Source organism: Arachis hypogaea, chromosome 14, assembly GCF_003086295.3.
Source record: "Arachis hypogaea cultivar Tifrunner chromosome 14, arahy.Tifrunner.gnm2.J5K5, whole genome shotgun sequence".
Classification (NCBI taxonomy): Eukaryota; Viridiplantae; Streptophyta; class Magnoliopsida; order Fabales; family Fabaceae; genus Arachis; species Arachis hypogaea.
Genome location: NC_092049.1, coordinates 117,410,492 through 117,433,308, shown reverse-complemented (window position 1 = coordinate 117,433,308; position 22,817 = coordinate 117,410,492). Strand labels below are relative to the sequence as shown.

Sequence of the window (22,817 nt, the reverse complement as noted above, 5' to 3'; positions counted from 1 at the left end):
CTCACTTGAATATGGTTTGCTTGAGACGGATGGGCAACTTAGAGCTCTTTGTGGAGTCAAGAGTAAGAGAGAGTTGTGTAGTGGTTGGACACATCACTCTAAGTCCTTGATGGTTGCATGCTCAAAGTTGAATGGCAATGGTTGGTGTAAAACCAAATTGCATGGGTCTAGGAGAATGTTTGGATGTTCAATTGAGAATTCACAAATCTTGTCACCCGGATTTAACTATAGTAGTCAACAAGAAGATGGGTGCAAGAACAAGATTTGGGACCCCAGAACTCATTTCAACAACCAATACTCTTGGGGTCTTGTCATCTACCTAAGCTTACTTGAAGGCCTTGTGCGTCTAATTTGGGATCCCGGTGGACATTGGAGATGCAAACAATGGTGGGGATTCCAGGATGAATTCAAGCATAAGCCACCATAGCAAGGATTCCACCAAATGTCCAACTTAAGGACTTAAAATAAAAGTGCTAGGTAGGAGATACCCCACCATGGTAAACTCTTTCCATTCTCTTGTAAATATAATCGATGGATGAATTGGGTTTCTATTGTTAGGTAGTTTTCTTCTTTGCATACTCTTGTTTTAATATTTTGGTTGTTGGTTTGTTTGCTTAGATTTATGCCTTAATTTGTAGCTTAGTTATTGTTGAGTAGTGTTTTGCTTGTATTATAAGTTTTGTTTCTAGTGTATTTGAAAATTCTTGAAAAACCAAAAAAGATTTGTTGTTAAATTTGATTTTTGATTGTTTTAGAATGCTTATAGATTAGGAGAATGCCCTGTTTTTCAAAAAAAAAAAAGGGCATCGGCACGCTGTGCGCGCTGTGCGCGCGCGCGTCGACGTGGTTTCACAACTCCTAGTACTAAAACCCGAGAGTTGTGCCCACTTTATGCCTAATTTGTGCCAGGCAATCCGCGCGTAAGCACGCATGGCGCATATGCGCGGATTTGAAGCCATGAACCCCTCCCTATATTCACTCATCAAAGAATTCACTCATCTCCCTTCACCGTTCATCTCATCGTTCTTGAAGCCATGAACCCCTCCCTATTGGGCTTGAAGCCCTGTTCGCCAGTTGCCAGCATTCGTGTCCACGGGCCCTGTTCTACCGCTCTTCGCCCGTTGTCCATCGTCGTGGTTGTTGCCAGGTCGCCGTCGCCCGTCGCATTCAACTGCACTTCCTCAAATTCTACTCACCGCCTCACTCAGTAAAGGTAATGGTTTCTCTGCTCAGTGCTCAGACTCGTTCTTTGTAATCTGTTGTATTTTCAGAGATTTGTTGTTGCTGCTATAGATTATGCTACTGGTAGATATAGTGGAGTTGATTATTTGAATTAAGATTTTGGTTTATTTCTACTTCTTTCATCATATTAATAATAGATATTATATTTTTCTTCTGTATTAGTTATGAGTTCAACTTTTTTATTACCTTTAATTTTAATTTTACTGATCTATTAAAGACTAGTTTTATTTTCTTTCCTGGGAATAATCTATATGATTGATTTTGCACTGTTATAAACTTATCCATTCACCTTGTAGAGGCATGCTCTTGATGACTGCTTTTGATGTTATTGTTGTTAAAGAGTCTATATATGTAATTGGAGGAGTCAAGATTGGAGAGAATATTGTAGAAAATGTACATTTGTCTACTAACATTAATATTAATTGTAATTCATTGGCACTTGTTCTATATTGTGCTAATTGAATGTGTTTGTGTATAATCATTGGCACTTGTTATGTACTTATTTATTCATTTAGTGTATTTGTTTATATTTTATTATAAAATGGTTATTCTGGTTAGATCATAGTTAAAATGGTTGAACTAGTAAACTAGTAGTTAGAGCAATTCGATGATCAGTCCGATTTTTAAAATCTTGATGTCCACTAAACTTTTCTGATCTACCAATGCCCTGTGAATATTAGCATTGGCTAGAATCATTGTTATCGCCATTGGATCATCATGACCAGGGATTACTTCTCGTACATCTTCTTTGGTGAAGGTTATTGTAGGTAGGTCGAAAACCTCTTCATTTTTCCCGACCTGATAGACCTCCTTCAAATGCCTTTTGCGAGAGGACTTAGTTATTCCTCCTCCTGCAAATCCTCCAGCAATCATGTGAATGTGTCTCTCAAGTGTTTTTGGTGGTCGTTCTCGCTTTTCTTCCTCGTATCTTTTCTTTTGTTGGTTTTGTCCGACCTTCCAACAAGGTATTTATCCAATCACACTTCTCTGTCTAGTTTTTCTATCACATTCTTCAAATCATAACAATCATTGGTGGAGTGGCCATAGATTTTGTGGTACTCATAATATTCGGACCGATTTTTGCCTTTTTTTTCTCCGAATTTGCCTTGGAGGTGGTATCTTTTCAGTATGATATATTTCCTTGTAGACATCAACCAGGAAAACTCATAGTAGAGCGTAGGAATGGTACTTCTGAGGTCTTTTCAAATTACATTATTTCTTCTTCTTTTGCTCCTTTTCCTTATCTCGGGACTGATACTAATTACTTTGTCCTAGTGCTAACTTTCTTAGTTGAGTAGTCTCCTCTATATTAATATACTTCTTAGCTCGTTCTTGAACTTCATACAAAGAAATCAGGTGCCTTTTCAATATAGCCTGTGAGAAGAGACCTTTAGTAAGGTCATTGACAAGCCCCATGATAGATGTTTTAATAGGCAAATTTTGAATTTCTAAATATGCTTTGTTAAACTTCTTAGTGTAAGCTCTCAAAAACTTTCTGATATTCTGTTTGACACCGAAAATATTCGGAGCATGCTTGACTTTGTCTTTTTAAATAATAGAGAATCGTGTGAGAAAGTTTTTGACCAAGTCGTCGAAACAGGTGACCGATCTTGATAGGAGCCTTTCGAACTCCTTTATTGCTGCCTTAGTCAATGCAATTGAGATTTGCATCGTGTCGCATCTAACGCGTCGGACAAGTACATGCGACTTTTGAAATTGTTTAAGTCGTGTCAAAGATCAGTCGTACCATCATAGAAAGTTATATTTAAACTTTTAAAGCTTCTACGAATTTTAATTCATATAATTTTTTTTGAGAATGGATCTTCACTACCTAAAGGATTGGAGTTGTAGCTCTCCCACCCATAATGGAAGGTGATTATTTCCTTTATTTAGGAATTATTAAAATTTCATATTTTAAAATAGTGGATGAATTTGTAGATACAATTAAGATTATGCATACAAGTTACAGGTCGAGCAAATTGCCAAAATGGATCTAAACTCTCAAATCTTTGTCAATTAGATATTGTTCATTTTAGGCATGGCTTTGAACCGTGGGTTAGTGTATAAGCAGCCTCCTTAATTCAATTTTCGTATAAGTTTCAAGTGAGTCAAACACGGGACACTAGATTCAAGGGAGATATGTAGAAATCTTAATCATTAAGATGTAGGCTTAATTATCTATATTTAATAGATATTTACTTCACATGTATAATAGATTGAACTAACTAAGATAAACATATAGCAATGCAATTTGTGCGTTAAATAAAGTAGAGACTAGTATATACCAAAATATAATCATATAAATTTCAATAAAAATAATATTTCCAGTTAGATGTTGAAAAATATATTTTTTAAACCACCTTATATTAAGAATTTATAGTGGAAATTCTTGTAAAAAAGAATAATTCCAATGGAATTTTGTTGTTAAGGTTCGATTAACAAGTATACTATGAATATTTGTTAATAAATAACATCACTTAAAAAATTTATATCTTTATAAAGATTTCAATATATCTTCTTAGTATATATAATGAACCCTTGGTTTGAGTCCAAATAAAATATTTGAACATTATTTAAGTGTTTTATTTTTATATACTAACAATTTAATATATATAATTTTTATATGGTCATTTAACCAAATTTATGCGTTTAATTAGATGATATTTAAGTAGTAAACTGAAAATAAATTATTTTTGCTGATGTGATAATACACTATTGATTGTCCATGTAAAACTCTTTACATTTACGATTTATGAAAATTAAATTCTAAAACTAATTACAAAACAAAGAGACAATCCAAAACATACAAAAAATTACCTCCACTTATTAATAAAAATAATTAAAAATTTAATTTATATTTTATAATTATACTATGTGTACATTAAAATCAATCACAAATTAATTATCAATATAAAATATATATTAAAAATAAATTAAACTTCATATATATTTATACATAAATACATAATGAACTGATTTTAGTGTGTAAGAAATATTTTTATATTTTAATATCAATAAAATATTAAAATATCACTATATTTTATCTAAACAATATTTTATATTTTACATAAATATTATATCTCCGTGTTTTATAAAAACTAAAATTCATATATCTGTGTGTCCAGTATTCTATCGTATTCCATATCTATATCACATTTGTTTAAATTTTTATGATAAAAATTAGTAGTTTAATCTTAAATAAACCTAAAAATTGACCCTTATCTTTTAATAGATGTAGCATTAATCTTCCATTTGGTTCAATACACAAAGAAAGAGAAGAAACCTAAAGAAGAGAAAATAAAAAGGAAAGGATACTTTTCACTATTTTGTTATGCAAAGAAAACAAGGAATAAAAAAAAATAAAAGAACACCTTGCAAGGCCTGCCTAAAATTTTTTTGCCTACCTTATTAAAAAATTAAACAATAAATATTTTTTATTAATATTAGTCAATATTTTATATCAATAATTTATTTAAAAATTAAATAAATAAAAAATAATACTAATAATACAAAATTTGAATTTTTTTTCTCTTATATGTTAGTGTTATTTTTTTTATTTATTTAATTTTTTATTTTGCACTAATGATAATATAAGATTAATTTTTTATGGTAAATTATAATGTTTTTCTGTCGCAGAATTATTAGCAGGTTAATAATAAACTAATATTATAATAATTCTAAAATATTATAGACAAAAAACAGTGTCAATAAAATATTTGTAAAGTGTCATTTTAGAAATCTACAATAACTAAACTGATTTAAATGTTCAAAAACTTGCATTATATACCATGTTTAAAATGAGAATGGTGTCAATAAAAAAATTTCGTATCATTTTAAAGAAAACTAATTAAATATATTTCTGTAGCTCATTAAATGAACATTTAAATATTGTAATATTATGACAAATGTTCAATTAAAATAAATAAGATGTACTTAATTGTACTAAGTTGTACTCTTGCATTTTATTATTCTATTTTTTTATTATTTTCTTATCAATTTGATAAAAAAAAATAGACTCAAACAATTATGTAAGTTCTTTTCTTAGTTATTTACAAAATTTTAATTTCTCTCCTTATTCAAATACACAAATTCTCAATCTTCAGATCTATAAAATTTTAATTTTTTTATTGATTTTTTTTTCAAATTCAATGAGCCAAAATATGTAATATCTCAACATGTACTATATTTATTTTAATATTGTTATGCTTAATTAAATAATATTTTAAAATCAATTTTTATTAATTTATAATATCTTTTAAATATGGTATACAATTATTAATTGTATAATTCTATAATTAAGAATAATATAAAGTTTCAATTGAGTTGAGAACAAATATTGAAATGAAAAATTTCACGTTAAGTCTCAAATCAATTTTTATTATATTTAATTTTATAAATATTTATTTAGTATTTTTAAGATCCAAAATAAAATTAAACTAAAACTAAATATTAAAAATATTCTTAAATAGAACATTTAAACCATTATAAATCATTTTAAAATTTGATCCAAATATTAAAGATAAAAAAATCATACTTTTATTAAGATGCATGCATTTAGAACTTTTATTAAAATTTAAAATTTTATGTCCTTAGTATGTCACTCAAACATTTGTCGGATAAGCCTGACATACGTTGGCATTAATTAATGACTATGTAAATAGATATGAAGAACTGTTGAGATTTACAACGCTACAGTAAATTAATAAACCGGCTATTCTCTATCTTTAAGAAAACAAACTCTTCATAAGCAATTCGATGTGATACCGGATCGGAATGCATGCAACATTTGTCTTCTCCATTGAATTACAGGTTGCATTATTAGGCTATGTCTATGCCTAAATATGTCAAAAATGCATTCAAAGCATGTGTCCACCTGGCAGGAATTTTTTGGAAGAGAAATAATGTTCAAATTTGTACTCTATCTACATTTCTTGAAGAAATTGCTTGATGCATGCCACTGCTATCATAAAAAAATACATGGTCCATCACCTTTTTGTGATGTTTAATAGCGTTTACTACTTTTTACTTTTTTGGTTAAGTTTGATATATAAACCAACACTTTGAGCAGAAATTATATTATGTTCCTACAAGTTAACCTTATTTTTTAAATTGGATACTTTTAATAAGCACATACAATATCATAACTACTTATCCACATCACTTTCTAATATTAGCAATCCTAACTGGCTAGCAACAGATTTATGAACTAGACATCTTGCCTTAAGGATGCGTTGAGGTTTAACGGCGATTAGTCGTTAGCTGCCTATTATTCAAATTGTTTGCATATAAACTATAAAACACGAACACTTTTCTTTTATTTGTAGCAAACACATTTTGAACATAACACTCGTTAATATTCTTTTCGCACACATTTAAATATTATCACATATCAGCGTATCTAACCTATTTTTAAGATGTATTTTTAAATACTTTAAATAATTAAAAAATATTAAAATAATTAAAAAATTAATTTATATTTTAATATCAATAAAATATCAAAATATATTATAATTTATCTAAAAATTACTTTATAATATATATATATATATATATATATATATATATACGTCATTGTGTCCGTCTCTTATAAAAATTTTAAATTCCTGTGTCCGCATATTTTATGTAGTATTGTGTCCCATTTTTATGTTAATGTTTGTGCATCATAATATATAAATTATGAATTCAAATAAAAAGTTAATTTTTTAATATTAATTAATTTTAAATTATTTTTAATTTTAAATTTTAAGTATTAAATTTGAAGTCTTAAATTCTAAATTCTTTGTACAATAAAAATTGATTAATATTATCTAATTAAAAATTAGTTTCTAGATTTGTTCATAAATTACTAACACAAAATTCTTTCACTACAAAAATAAAATATTTTCATCTTTCTCTAGTTTGAACAAATAAAAATAAACAGAATAAACAATTGAGTTCTTTAAATATTTAACAAAAATCTTAATTTTTGATGATAAAAATACATATAGATAGAGAAAATATTATTTATATGTCTTTGTTATCTTTATTATTTTTTTTTTATCAAAGATATGAGACTCTTATTCATTGGCAAAAATATATGTGACTCGAACCTTAATTGAGTATGAAAAATCTATACCATTTGAGTTATAACTCATTGGCTTATATGTCTTTGTTATCGGGGTTTAAATTTAACGAAAAGTTATTTCATGATATGATATTAAAAATTATTTAACCTAATATTATTTGATGATTTATCTATAAATATTCACATTCTAAACGATCATCTTTAGATATGAAGCGTGTGTATTTTATAAGTTCTACATTTTTCAAAAATAAAATATTTTAATAATTTATAATACAAGATGTCTTTTACTTTATGAACGCTTTTGAAATTAATTGTTCACTAAATTTCAAATTTAATATAATAATATCATGACAATATAAAATAGATTACAGCACATCAATATATATAATCCAGTTAAGAAAAACATAACATTTTCATGTCTCTCTAATTTAATTTGTTACTCAACAAAGATGCCCTTCATAATCAACACCTGTGTTCCTATTCAATGAAGCTTGCATGTCAGAAATTAAATTCACCTACACAATGTAATTAAAGTGATTTAGTTACATTGTCAAAGCCGTCTAAATATCTCACTTGTACATATGAAAAATGGGACCAGTTATTAAATTAGTAAATCTTGACACATTCATAAAGAGGAGATCTTAAATGATCCTTTCATAAAATCTCAAACTCCTATTTGTTTAGAAATTCAAGATGACTTAAATGTATAGATAATATGATTAATTTTGATCTCTTTGGACAGGTAAATAAATCAACACGTACTCTATGGTACATAATTAGGAGCAGAAGGACACTACTCTCTTGCTAGTCTCTACATTACTTATTATCACATTTATTATGCCTTTTTTTTTAAGTTTAGAAAAGTTATAAGTCATTTGAAAAATATAATAAGTTATTCCTTAAAAAATTTTATAATGAATATATATATTTATGAAAAAAATAAGAAATAAATTCTTCGTAGATTGTAATACTCAATTTTTAGAGCCACTACGAATTGAGATAGAAATCTGAAAGAATAAACTGTATTTATTATTTTAATTTTTGAAGAGCCTATTATTTTTATCTGATGAGCTTTGTTGATGAGATATAATTTATTCTATTTAATGGTAAACTCTTCTTAATTAGACTAATAAAATATATTTCGACTCTTAAAAAATAGACGAATTGTAGATATATCCATACAAATACTCTCATATATATATATATAAAGCAAAAGATGAGTACTATGTATTTAAAGTGAATCACGTACTTTTTCTATTCTTTAGGTAGTGTTTGGTGGAGAGACAGAGACGAAAAAACTGATACTGAGAGACAGAGACTAAGAGACAGGGATTGAAATAAATTTTAGTATTCTGTTTGGTGCAAAATGGGAGATAGGAATTGAAACAAGAATGAAACTCTAATTTAATTTGCACAAAGGGTAAAATTGAAATTAATTAATTGAAATGAAAGTATTTTAGGTATAAAATGTTATTAAAGTTTCAGTCTCCATCTTTAAAAATTTCAGTCCCCTGTGTCCCTACTTTTTAGAGGTACTGAAATACTGGAATTTTAGAGACGGAAACAGAAATTTTAGTACCAGTCTCTGAACTAACAAACATGATACTGAGTCTCAATCTCTCAGTCTCTGTCTCTGTACCTCAAAACAAACGCTACCTAAGGTATATTCGTTTTACCTTATATTTTAGGGTTGTGATGATATATTTTCGCATTGAACATAGTATAATGGATATATTCGTTTTACCTCATCTTTTCATGAGTCAGCATAATGTTAAGGTTGATCTTTTCTTTATTTATGTATCTTACTTATGACATAGTCATGCGTAATAAAATTTGTTATGTTACCAATTTATAAGGTGGTTAATATTGAGTTATTATGGATAGATTATTTATTTATTTAATATATTAAAATTAAATTTTTTTTAGCTAATAAGAGTAGGATGTCAATTTTTTATGAATCTATTTTTCTGTCAAAATAAATATACTATTTTTTTTCTAAGCTTATTTTAAAATAAATATTTAATTTATTATAATTATATTATAATTAATATTTAAATAATAATACATAATTATACTAATTTAGAAAAATATCTTTGTTTTAATTATATAAAATAAAAGTCACCAAAAATTATATAAAATAAATATTTAATGCATTATTAAATTATTTATCAATTATCAATCAAAAATATTTTTAATTATTTTGATAATAATAATAATAATAATAATAATATGATATGATAATTATACGATAATGACACCGGTTATTAATAACCAATTTATATTTCTCTAAATAAATTTATTTTAGACAAATATCTTTATTATAATATTATAATTAGTATTTAATGAACAATGTATAATTATACTAATTTAGGAAAATATCTTTATTATAATTATATAAAATCAATGTTTAATGCATTATTAAACTGATTATCACTCGAAGATATTTTTAATCATTTTAATTATATTAATTTTAATTATATTGATACAATTTTAATTCTTATTCATTATCCAATGATTTTATTAACAGCAAATTGTTACTTTAATGGTGATTCGTTTATAATAATAATAATAATAATAATAATAATAATAATAATAATATAATGATATAAAGTTGGTCCGGTTACTTTATTCATGATAAAAAATAATGATTCTAATCATGATATGATATGATAAAATCATATAATTTTAACGAAACAAATATATGCATTGTATAACTAAGTAAATAATAAAAAATTATCTTAATTACATATTTATTTTTTTTTAATAAAGATTATATATAGAGTTTTTTGTGGTACATGAGTCTAGATCTAAGAGTCAACTCATTTTTTTAAATTTATTATTCTTCTTTTACTACTTCATAGAATGTATTCTTTGTTTTGCATCGAAGTTGATCCTTTTAATGTACAATTTATAATTTTGTATAGTATTTTTTATATACTCATTTTATTATATTATTCTTTTGATAATTTAATAATTGTTCTTACTCCAACTTATTCTTTTCGTCTAATGTTCCAGTGCGATTGTCTTTTGCCGCAATCGTTTATAATGCATCACATCCATGAAATACCTCATCGAGTTGTATTCACTAATTCGGGTTCTAACTACATGGATGTAGGCGTCCAAAGAAGAGGCAGTAAACTCTATTTTACCGAAGGATGATTGGATCTACTCACATATTATGACCAACCTAATGGAATATGGGTAAAATTAATTTTCTTAGGAGGAGCTCCATCTTTTATTGAGGAATTGTTTCCACGGAGCTTTGTAGGGCAAGTTCAAGTTCCATCCCTCCATGCTTTCTACGTCTGCCTAGAGATCTTCGAAGTGGAGCACATAATGAGATTGAATTTCCTCGATTTAAGTTAAGTTTTGCTAAATTCGTGTCAAACTCGGACATGCAATTTTAATGATTGGTAATATTTTTAAATTTTCTTATTTTAAGTTTTTGGTTATTAAAATAATTTTATAACATATAGTGATTTTTTTCAGAAATTACTGGCCTTCTTTTGCATCAATGCAATGCCATTGAGGGGAATAAGGGTTTGTTTAGTTTCTCGATGTGGCAATTCTATACCTTGCTGTATTTTAATGGATAGCAGATGATGAAGCTTATTTAACAAGGGGATGGTCTGAATTTGCACGAATTCTAAATGTTCAAACTTATGATGTTGTTTCAGTTGGTTGTCGTTACGAAAATAAGTCTAATCTATATGTGTCTAAAGACTGGAATAGATTAAATATTATTTAAATAATTTAGTTCTAATATTAGTATTTGATTAAATTTGTTTTACATTAATTTAAATTTAAATTATTGCTTCAATTTATATATTACGACTATTTATTTTTTTGATATGTTATTTTTAAACGTTTTAATATAAGATATATTTAAGTTTAATTTTTTTTTTGTATTTATGTATCACTTTTTTTTTTGTATTTTAGATTAGTAAAGCAATTCTTAATAAAAATATACTTAAAACCAAAAAGAAAAAATAATTAAAATATCACTATTTAAAAGAAAAAGAAAATGTGCATGAAAGAAAATAAAATAAAAAATTAAAATTGTTCTATTAAAGAAAAATTGTATACATTTTACGTATAAATAGAGCTGATTGTACGTATTGTGAAATATATATATATATATATATATATATATATATATATGAAAATAATTATAACAAAAAAATATTTAATATATGTGATTTAAATATTTTTATGTATAATTAATATATATGTATGTATAAATAAAAAAATATTTAGAATTATTTAACAAAATTAATATATATATATACATAAATAAAAAAAATTACGGTAATTTATTATGAAAATTACACATGAATTTTTTATTTCTTTCAAATAAATTTATTCTAATTATATTACAATTAGCTCATGAATAATATATAGTTATATTATTTTAATAAAATATTTTTATTATAATTATATCAAATCAATATTTAATACATTATTAAACTAATTATCAATCATCGATATTTTTATTCATTCTAATTATATTAATTGATATAGTTCTAATTTTCATCCATGTGCAATAATTTTATTAATAGATAGTTGTATTCACAATAATTCATGTTATAATTCTCACCCATCCTAATATATATGATTCTTTATCTTCTGCTTTAATTAGTCAACAACAACAACAACAACAACAACAACAACAACAACAATAATAATATGGTACATAAGATTAATTAGTTAACAAATTGAATTTTAATTGTTATGTTTTATTTTCTACTCTTATTTTTATTCATTAGTTATTTTAATTTTTATATTTACAGTAAATGTTAAATATAAAAAAGAAAAAAAATAATCTTGATTGTTATTTATTTTATTTATTTAGATTTATAATTAAATTTGATATAATTGTAGCAAGTATCTATAATTAATAGTGACATGATACTATAACTTTAAATTGTATAATATAATAAAAATAATATAGCAATTTATATCTGCTTCCTATATAGTAATAATATTATATATATTTATATATCTCTTCTTTTAGCTCTTTTCTAGAAATATTGGTACATAATTTGTAACACCCTAATATTCATATCCTTATACTCGAGTTATAAGTCAATGATAATACGGTGGTATGACTCTCAAGGTGGATTATAATACATAATTATAAATATAATTGAAAGGAAGTATTAATCGAGAAGTCTGAAAAGAGTGAAGATAAAAATCGCGAAGTCATAACACTCACGTATCGGCAAAAATAGAAGGCAAGGCGTGCATCGAAAATAATATAAAGGAAAAGTCATAATGAAGAGCAAGAATAAGACAAAGTATATATATAAGTTAAGTAAATAGCCACTAGTTGCGGCCCATGAAGTTTAGGCCGACTAGCGTATAGAATAAAAGTAGTTGACAATAGAAAACACATCAAAGCCTCTATAGGAAAGTTTTAAAAGAATACATGCATACATCATAATTGATTTTACAAAATAAGGGGAGAGATCTAAAAGCACAAAACAGAATCAGCTAAACTCCGCCGTCATTCAGACAAATCCAGTTCACTGTTGAGCGCCAGGACCTGCATCTGAAAAAGAGAAAATATATACGGAATGAGAACCCCCGACCCATGGGTTTCCAGTATGGTAAAAGTACCAAATAAATACAATGCACTATAACATAAACTCACTAAGCATCTTAAATTCTTTACCTCCTCATATCCATCCTAAATTCTCACTAATCCATAACTTGGCAACTATCATATGGGATTCTAATTCTAACCCAATGTCCTTCATACATCCACTATCTTCCAACCAAATAAACAAGAACTGAACCATCCCTCAGGTAACTCAACTTTTACACAAATACAAACAATACAAACAAGTAATGCACAAGGATGGCAAGTAAGTCAATTAACAAATAATCATGAAAACATGTATAATTAGGCAAACCAAGGTAATTAAATAAACCCAAACAATTCAAACATATGCATATGATGTATGCTTGTCCTATGGCTGATGATATCATTTGTCGGTTATATAGCCAACCCGACACGTCCTCATAGATAACCATGGACAGAAACACCCGTTATAGAGCAAGTGAGTTTGAGCTACAATCCCCTTGCTACTACCCGCTTAATCTAGAGCGAGTGGAAGAATCACTACTACTGCTACTACCCAGGCGGGTGTTTAAAAGCTCAACCTGGAGCAAGTGAAATACTCAACTACTGCAGCTACTACCTGTGCGTCACAATCTCTGACCTGGAGTAAGCGGGACGAACCACCATCCTTTCTACTACCCAGGTATCTCAAACATACATTCATTTATTCCAAATAATCATCATTATTATCAAATCTCAAACATTGACCTAGAGCAAGTGGCACGAACCACAACCCTTTTCTACTTCCCAAGTATTTCAAACATACATTCATTTAAATCTCCATAATTAAACTCATTTTTCATAATTCTTCTTTCCTATCTCATACCCGGAGCAAGTGGACATTGCCACTGCCTACTCCCCGGGGCCACAATCACATTTATTTACAAACCAACATTCTCGTAACATTTTTCAACTTACATCACCCTTTCACAATCTTCCTTCACTCGCAAGTTATTATCCTCTCAATACAATCACATCATAAAACCAATCTTATCATTCGCAACTCTATTATTAATCAAACATCATCATCAATTTTACACTTCTTTAACCACAATTTATCACCTAAACCTTTCTTCACTTTCAAGCTACCTCACCTTCCCTAATTTTACCTCATCACTAAGCATACAACTAAGGTTTAGGCACTAAACGAGTAGAAATAGAGGTTTAGATGTTTGAAATTAAGTTAAAACACAAAATCCATGTTTACTGAAACAGGAGCCACGCGTACGCATGGGCCATGCGTACGCGTGGGAGTGCAGTTTTGCTCATTACGCTAGACAGAAATAGCCATACACGTATGGAGGGATACGCGTAGGCATACATTGCAAATTAGTCAAAAATGACAGTTTGTAGAATTATAGTTTTACATATCGAACTTCCGACGTGCATAACTTTCTTGTTTTAAAACATTTTTCATCCGTTCTTCGAATGGCGTAAACTTCACGGACTCAATTTTCATATAAAATAGGTTTGAAACAATTTGGGAATTCGAAAGCCGAATTATGGCTCACCGAAATTTGACCAAAAAAATAATTTTCAACAAAATACTCTAACCTCTATTTTCACCAATCTCCTATCTCAATACCAAAATTCTAAGTCTTTTTGACAATATCTAATCATACCAATTCACATTTTAATGTCCAATTCATATCTCAAAATATACCTAATCAATTCTCATTATCAAGTCTCTTAACACTTTTCAATTCAAGCCACACATAAATCATCATTCATGCAAGCAACATCATTATAAATTCAATATCATCATTATCATCACTTATACAAGCATCATTCACCTTTCTTACCTTTTTCCAGCCTCCGGCCCAATTTTACGGCCTCCGGCCCCAATTCACGGCTTCAAGCCCAACATTTATCAATTAAATATATATACATATTACTCATAAATGCACAATCATAATCCAAATCTCAATATCATCTATACCAACTTCAATTCACACATCAATTATGCAAAAATTCCACAATCCTTATCCAATATCAATATCATCCATTACATATATCATACCAATCAATCATACCATTCAACCTTAATCCTAGGGACACCTAACCTAGGAATTCACATCATATCACACGGTACTTAAATAAAACTTAAATCATACTTCTTGGAGCCAAAACAATTGAGCTTTTTCTTGAAAGTCTCCACCAACCCTTAGTTCCAAGCCTCACTAAAGCCCCACAAGTAATACCAATCTCCCAATTGTGCACCAAAATCACTCAATACTCTAACATAACTAATTTTCACACTTATAATCAACCTATGATTCATGAAATTGATAAATCACAAGGGTTGGAGGGTTCCTTATCTTAACCCATAAAATTTGTTGATGAAAATCATCAATGGCTCATATTAGAACATCTCTAAACAACCAAAACCACAAAATTTTCTCAAAACCCAAACCAAATTCAAAATACAAGAGGAAAAATTAAACTGGGCATAGGTCATTGAGAAACTCACCACAATACCTAAATAAAATTGAAGAGGAGAAGAAGAGCGACGCATGGCTGCAAAATGCTCGTCGATTGGAGCTCCGTAGCCCAAGGATGGTGGTTTGAAGTTGGTGATGAATAGTAAAAAGGGTTTCTCACCTCTCTTCTCTCGCAATCCGTGTCTCACTCTCAGGGTGGGAAAGAAGGGTTTGTTATGTGCTGAAGTGGAGTTTATATAGAGTGGGCTTGGGCCCACTTGGGCTCGGTTCACTCGATTTAGTCTGTTGGCCCAATTTTGGGCCAAAACTTTTAAGATTAGAATTTTAAATCGTATTTTAAATATTTCTATCTTCCCTTATTATAAATTCTAATTTTTTAACCTTATTCACTTATAATCAATTTTCTCAGTTGCAGTATCAGACAGATCTCAGCCGGTACTGTCGGTCAAATTTTCAATGCGCGTTTTTACTAAAAAAAAAATCATATTTTCCGATTCAAAAAAATCCACTAAGTCCAAATATCATATTTAAATTATGAAATTCCAAGTGCTAAATTTTCTAACTATGTTCGCTCATATTTATTTTATTATTTAATTAATTACGGTTTGACCGGGTTTTACATAATTAATGTAGATAACATATATACTGAGCAAGTATCTCCACTGAATTAATCATAAAGGTTAATAAAAGATAATGGCATAATTTTTACCTAATTGTAGCAAGTATCTCTGTTAAAAGCTTATTACACGCATTGTGGAATAAAATGTATAAATATATATATATAAAAGAAAATAATTATAATAAAAAAAATTTAATATATGTGATTTAAATATTTTTATATATAATTAACATATATGTATGTATAAATAAAAAAATATTTAGAATTATTTAACAAAATTAATACATACGTATACATAAATAAAGAAATTACTATAATTTATGAAGATTACACATAAATTTTTTTCAAATGAATTTATTTTAATTATATTATAATTAGCACGAGAATAATATATAATTATATTATTTTACGAAAATATCTTTATTATAATTATATCAAATCAATGCATTATTAAACTAATTATCAATCATCGATATTTTTATTCATTATAATTATATTAATTGATATAGTTCTAATTCTCATTCATGTGCAATAATTTTATTAGTAGATAGTTGTATCTACAATAATTAGTTGTATCCACAATTTTATTAATAGATAGGTAGGGGTGGCAATGTGTAGGGTAGGGTAGGGTTTGGATCCAACCCTAACCCTACCCGCGGGTTGAGAATATCCCAACCCTAACCTTACCTGTTCTTAACCCGCAGGTACCCGACCCTACCCGCGGGTTACAAAAAATATACAACACTATTATATAACTTGATGAAAATTTAAAATAGAACTGATTTTTATGTAAAAAAAAATATTAAATAATTAATTAATAATTTTCTTTCAGTGGCTAAGGATCTTTTGCATTTAGTGAGAGGTCTTTGATTCAACATCCACTTAAAACATATTTTTATATAAGTATATAATATAAACATATATAGAGTGCGGGTTGGTCGGATAGGGTTGAAGCTCAACCACACCCTACTCGACCCGCACGAGAACTCTACTCGCACCCTACCCTACCTGTTGCGGATCGGGTTGGAAACCCTACCCGAGCAGGTGGGATCGGGTTGGGTACCCGCGGGTATGGTACATATTGCTACCCCTATAGATAGGTGTATCCACAATAATTCATGCTATAATTCTCGCTCATTCTAATAATGTTTTGTTAATTATATAGTTCTTTATCTTCTGTTTTAATTAGTGGATAAAAATAATAATAATAATAATAATAATAATAATAATAATAATAATAATAATAATAATAATATATTATTATTATTATTATTATTATTATTATTATTATTATTATTATTATTATTATTATTATTATTATTATTATTGTTGTTGTTGTTGTTGTTGTATGGACACAAGATTAATTAGTTAACAAATTAAATTTTAATTATTATGTTTTATTTTCTACTCATATTTTTATTCATTAGTTATTTTATTTTTTATATTTACAGTAAATATTGAATGTAGAAAAGAAAAAAAAATAATATTGATTGTTATCTATTTTATTTATTTAGAGTCATAATTAAATTTAATATAATTTTATAGCAAGTATCTATAATTAATAGTAACATAATACTATAACTTTAAATTGTATAATATAATAAAAAAGAATGTAGCAATTTATATCTGCTTCCTATAGAGCAATAATATATATATATATATATATATATATATATATATATATATATATATATATATATATTCTTTTAGTTCTTTCCTAAAAATATTGGCACATAATTAATGTAGATAACATATATACTGAGCATGCAAGTATCTCCATTGAATTAATCATAAAGGTTAATAAAATATAATGGCATAATTTTTACCTATTATCTCTATTAAAAATATTGGCTAATTATTACCGTGTACAATGAGAGTGTGTGTGTGTGTGTGGAGTAATATATATAAGGAGTAATAGTGAATTGTAACAATTATTTATCATCTATAAAATTCGTACCTCAGACATAGTTCTTTTTTTGTTCTTTTTCTATTTATTATTTTTCATACCTAATGGCTACTAGTTACGATTCTATCAACAATATTACCTATGGTAGATTATGTAATGAAAAAGTTTGGAAAATAAAGACAAGAGTTATAAGGTTGTGGAAAGTCCCATCCAAATTTGACAAGAACAAGACGGCTTTCATAGAAATTGTTCTCATGGATGATAAGGTATGTTAATTATTTTCCATGATTTTTTCAAGTGATACTATATCTAGTGTATAAATATTTTTTTGTTCATATTTTAAGTTTATTTGATAAGTAAACCCTTGCATGAATCAAAGACAGTGCGATTTAATAGAGTTATAAGTGCTAATAGCCTTTGTATTTAATTTGTTTTACAATGTGATAAAATTCATTGTTCAATTAAGAATTATTTGACAAAGATGTTTGAAAATGATCTGATCGAGGGAAAGGTTTATGTCTTCTCAAATTTTCTGATTGAGGAATTAAGCAGAATTTATCTTCCGACTACACACGTGTGTAGAATAACTTTTAAGAAGGAGTTACGTGTAGCAAATACGGTCAATGATGGTAAAATTCCTGACAATCATTTCAATTTTCTTGCTCATGCTGATATATTGAGACAAATAAATGAAAAATCTAACTTATTTGGTTCGTAGTTAATTTGTATTATTATTATGTTAGTCATTTATTTCTCCTTAATTTCATGCTTTTAATTTGTTTTTTTTTAATTAGATGTTATTGGACTCTTGACCAAAAAAGAGAAGCTTATATCATGGTCAAAAGTAGGAAAAAGTGGCTATTACATTGTGGTTGATCTTCATGATTAACAATATTTGAAGTTTAAAATTTTGTAATAAAAAATTATTTTGTAACAATTGTCTATTCATATGCAAAATCTTTTATTTCTTTATTATATATTACTACTTGTCTCTCTTAATTTCTACTTTTATTTAGAAATGAGAAAAAAATAAGATGCACACTGTGGGATCAATTTGTAACTCAATTACTCGATTATCTACGTGATCACCAAGCAATCGAATACATACTTATTCTCCAGTTTGCAAAATTCAACAAAAGCATTGGTAAGCATGTTGATTTAACCTTTTATAATTAACATATTTATTTATGTTATATTTGTAATTATATTATTTTTATTTTTATGAATATATCTTTTTAAAAAATACTCTTAATATTAATATATGATATATTAAATAAATATTTTAAAAATAACTGTAAACTATGAAAAAAATAAAAATTAACCTAAATAGTTATGACAAAAATACATGTACAGAGTTTCTTTTCTCTTTTTTTGAGATGGGACACGATCTAAGATATTTAATTATGAAAGAGCAAGAAAATTGCCAAATATAGGTTGACAACTCCTTTGTAGTTTCATACAATACTGGTCTTTTTCTAAAATTTGAATATCACATCAATATTGAGTATACTTGCCAAACTTCAGCAATTAAATATTTGTTTAAGTATCTTCACAAGGATAATGACAAAGTGACATTTGCATTTTATCAAAACAATGGATCTCAGATAGATGAAATACGTAATTATTATGATTGTAGATATATATTAGCATGTGAAGCTTCATGGAAATTGTTTGGTTATCCTATTCAAATGAATGAACCAGCAATAATAAGATTGTCATTTCATCTTCTTGATGATATGTCAATTGTCTACAAAGATACTGATACAATTCAGTTGGTTGTTGAGACTTCTTTTTTCAAGAAATCTATGTTGATTGGATGGTTCAAAGCAAATGAAGACCATAATGATGCAAGAAATTTGACTTATTCTGAGTTTCCAACAAAATTTGTTTGGAATAGAGAGCATCATATGTGGACTTATAGAAAGCAAAACTATGCCATAGGAAGGATATCTCATATACCACCAATAAATAAAGAAGATTACTATCTAAGGCTACTTTTGAACATTCAAAAAGGATGCACGAATTTTAGTGATCTAAGAATAGTTGATGATGTGGTTTATAACTCCTTCAAAAATGCATGTTATGCACTAGGACTATTGCAGGATGACAGAGAATTCATTGATGCAATCTCTGAAGCAGGAACATGGCACTCTACGACTTTTTTAAGGAAATTTTTTGTTGTTTTATCAACATCAAATAACATGAGTAGACCAGAGTTTGTTTAGCAAAAGACTTGGAACTTTCTCTCTGATGACGTACTATATGAACAAAGAAGATTACTGCAAATGGAAGGTAACTATAGTCTATCATAATTTTTTTTTCTTTGGTAGAATTCAATTTAGCCTATAATTATAACAAAAATATTGGATAAGGAATTTTAAGAGTGATTTTCTAGAACAAAATACCTTTCTTGGGAGTAAAATTATCATACATATAGCAAAATTGTTTATTGGTGTTCACTTTAACTCATAGTTGTCAGAACCGAATCGGTAATCGAACCGGTCAAGCTACTGGGTCACTGGTTGAACCGGTTAACTCGGTCCTATGTAAATAAAAAACAAAATATAGTAAAAAAATTAGAATTAAAAATTTAAAATACATATTTTTACTAATATTTTAAAAATATCTAGCTATTTTAAACAATATGGAACAGAAACAATAAGTATTTTGTTAATTTTACTCTATCATAAATATTTTTATTTTGTTTTTATATTAAAATAAGTATTATTTTTGAATTTTAATAATTTATTAATTTTCAGACCGGATCGGTATAGGGTCCGGTTTACCAGTTTTTCAGTCAAACCGGCCAGTCCGGTCCGGTTCTGCTAACAATGCTTTAACTTTTTCTCTTTCTCTGATAATATTTAGGAAACATAACAAAACAAAATATATTCAAAACTATTACTCGAAAATTGGATTATATATATATTAATTTCGATGATTAACAAACAAGGAGTGTTATTTATCATTCAACAATGCATTTCAGACTTTTTTTGCCAGAAACTTATTTAATAATTTTTCAAATAATTATGTTATTTTAAATTAAAAAAATACAGATTTAATGATGCCAGAAGTTCAAATAAAAGATATTACACCTGCAAAAATTAAATATTTGCTCCAGTCAAATGGCAAGTCACTGAAAGAATATTGTGGAATGCCATATCTTTTAGAAAATTTGGTGTCTAGCTTAGAAGACAGAATTATAATGGAAGAGTTGAAATTTGACGTTAATGCCCTTGCAAGTGAACTAGTGGGTATTTAGAAAAGCTAACTGAAGAGCAAAAATTTGCATACGATCAAATAATCGCTGCTATTAGTGGTAATATGGGTGGACTTTTCTTCTTATATGGTCAAGGTGGTTGTAGAAAAATATTCTTATGGTCAACTATATAAAGGAGGTATAGTTTTAAATGTTGCTTCGAGTGGGATTGCTGCACTTCTGTTGCCTAATGGAAGAACTGCACATTCAAAGTTTAAAATTCCTTTGACCATAAATGAAGATTCTTTGTGTAACATTAAACAGAAAAGTCCTCTTGCAAGATTAATAACTATGGCCAAATTAATCATATGTGATGAAACTCCAATTATAAGTAAGTATTGTTACGAAGCTTTAGACAAATGTCTCAGAGACATCTTGAGGTGCTCAGATTCGTATAATGTTCATTTGCCATTTAGAGGTAAAGTTGTTGTTCTCGGAAGAGATTTTAGACAAATTTTACCTGTGATTCCCAGAGGTTCAAGGCAAGATATAATCCAGTATTCTATTAATTCTTCATATTTGTGGCATAACTGTAAGGTTTTGAAGCTTACAAAAAACATGAGATTGTCACTACGTGAAAAGAACAACATACAAGAACTCAAAAATTTTACAGAACGGCTACTCAAAATTGGTGATAGTTTGACTGGTGATACCACAGAAGGTGAATCGATCATTCATATACCATCTGATATTTTGGTTAAGAACTCTGAGACAGCTTTGGATGATTTCATTGATTTTGTGTATCCAGATATGTTATCCAATTTATCCATTGAAAATTATTTTAAGGCTAGAGCAATTCTTGCACTAACTCTAGATTGTGTTACTGATGTCAACAACAAGATGACTGCAGGGTTACTCGGACAAGAAAGAGTCCACTTAAATTCTGATTCTATGTGTGCCGAGGAGGGAAATATGGAATTTGAGTTAGATGCTTTCTCACCAGAGATTCTAAATGGAATTAATTGTTCAGGTCTACCACCACACAAGTTGGTTGTGAAGGTTGGTGCTCCTATTATGTTGCTGCGGAATATAGACCAAACTAATGGTTTATCCAATGGAACGAGAATGCAAGTTAGAATAACGGGAAACTATGTGATAGAATACAAGACTTTAACTGGTAATAAAGTTGGAAGTATTGTTCTTATCCCAATATTGAATCTAATTTCAAATAACGAAACATTACTGGTCAGATTTCAAAGAAGACAATTCTCAATTATTATGTCATTTGTAATGACAATAAATAAGTCTCAGGGACAAACTCTATCAAAAGTTAGAGTATACATTCCAAGGCTAGTTTTCACCCATGGTCAATTGTATGTTGCGTTATCAAGAGTAACGAGTAAAGATGGTTTACGAGTGCTGTTGCAAGATCACGGACACTTGGAAGATAACTGCACGATGAATGTGGTATGTAGAGAAGTTTTTGAGAGCTTATAATGAAAAGGTAATAACGAAATTTCTTAATTAAATTTATTAAAATTTATTACTATCAATTTAAAAAATTGACAAATTCTAGGTGTTAATGGGTAATGCATTCTTATTGTATATTTATAGCTTGAGAATATTAGAATTATCATAAAAATCCATATTATTTTATTCTCCTGATACAAATTTTATAATTATGTTAATCATATAATTTTGTTTACTAATATTGATATAGTAT

The 22,817-nt window shown here is 27.7% G+C and overlaps 1 protein-coding gene across 1 annotated transcript; it reads left to right on the top strand.

Annotated features, from left to right (window-relative positions):
• Nucleotides 1-21,241: 21,241 nt before the first annotated feature.
• LOC112742995 (uncharacterized) lies at nt 21,242-22,591 on the top strand. Its single transcript, XM_025792231.1, has one exon. The coding sequence runs from the start codon at nt 21,242-21,244 to the stop codon at nt 22,589-22,591; it is 1,350 nt and encodes a 449-aa protein (XP_025648016.1).
• The last annotated feature ends 226 nt before the right edge of the window (nt 22,592-22,817 follow it).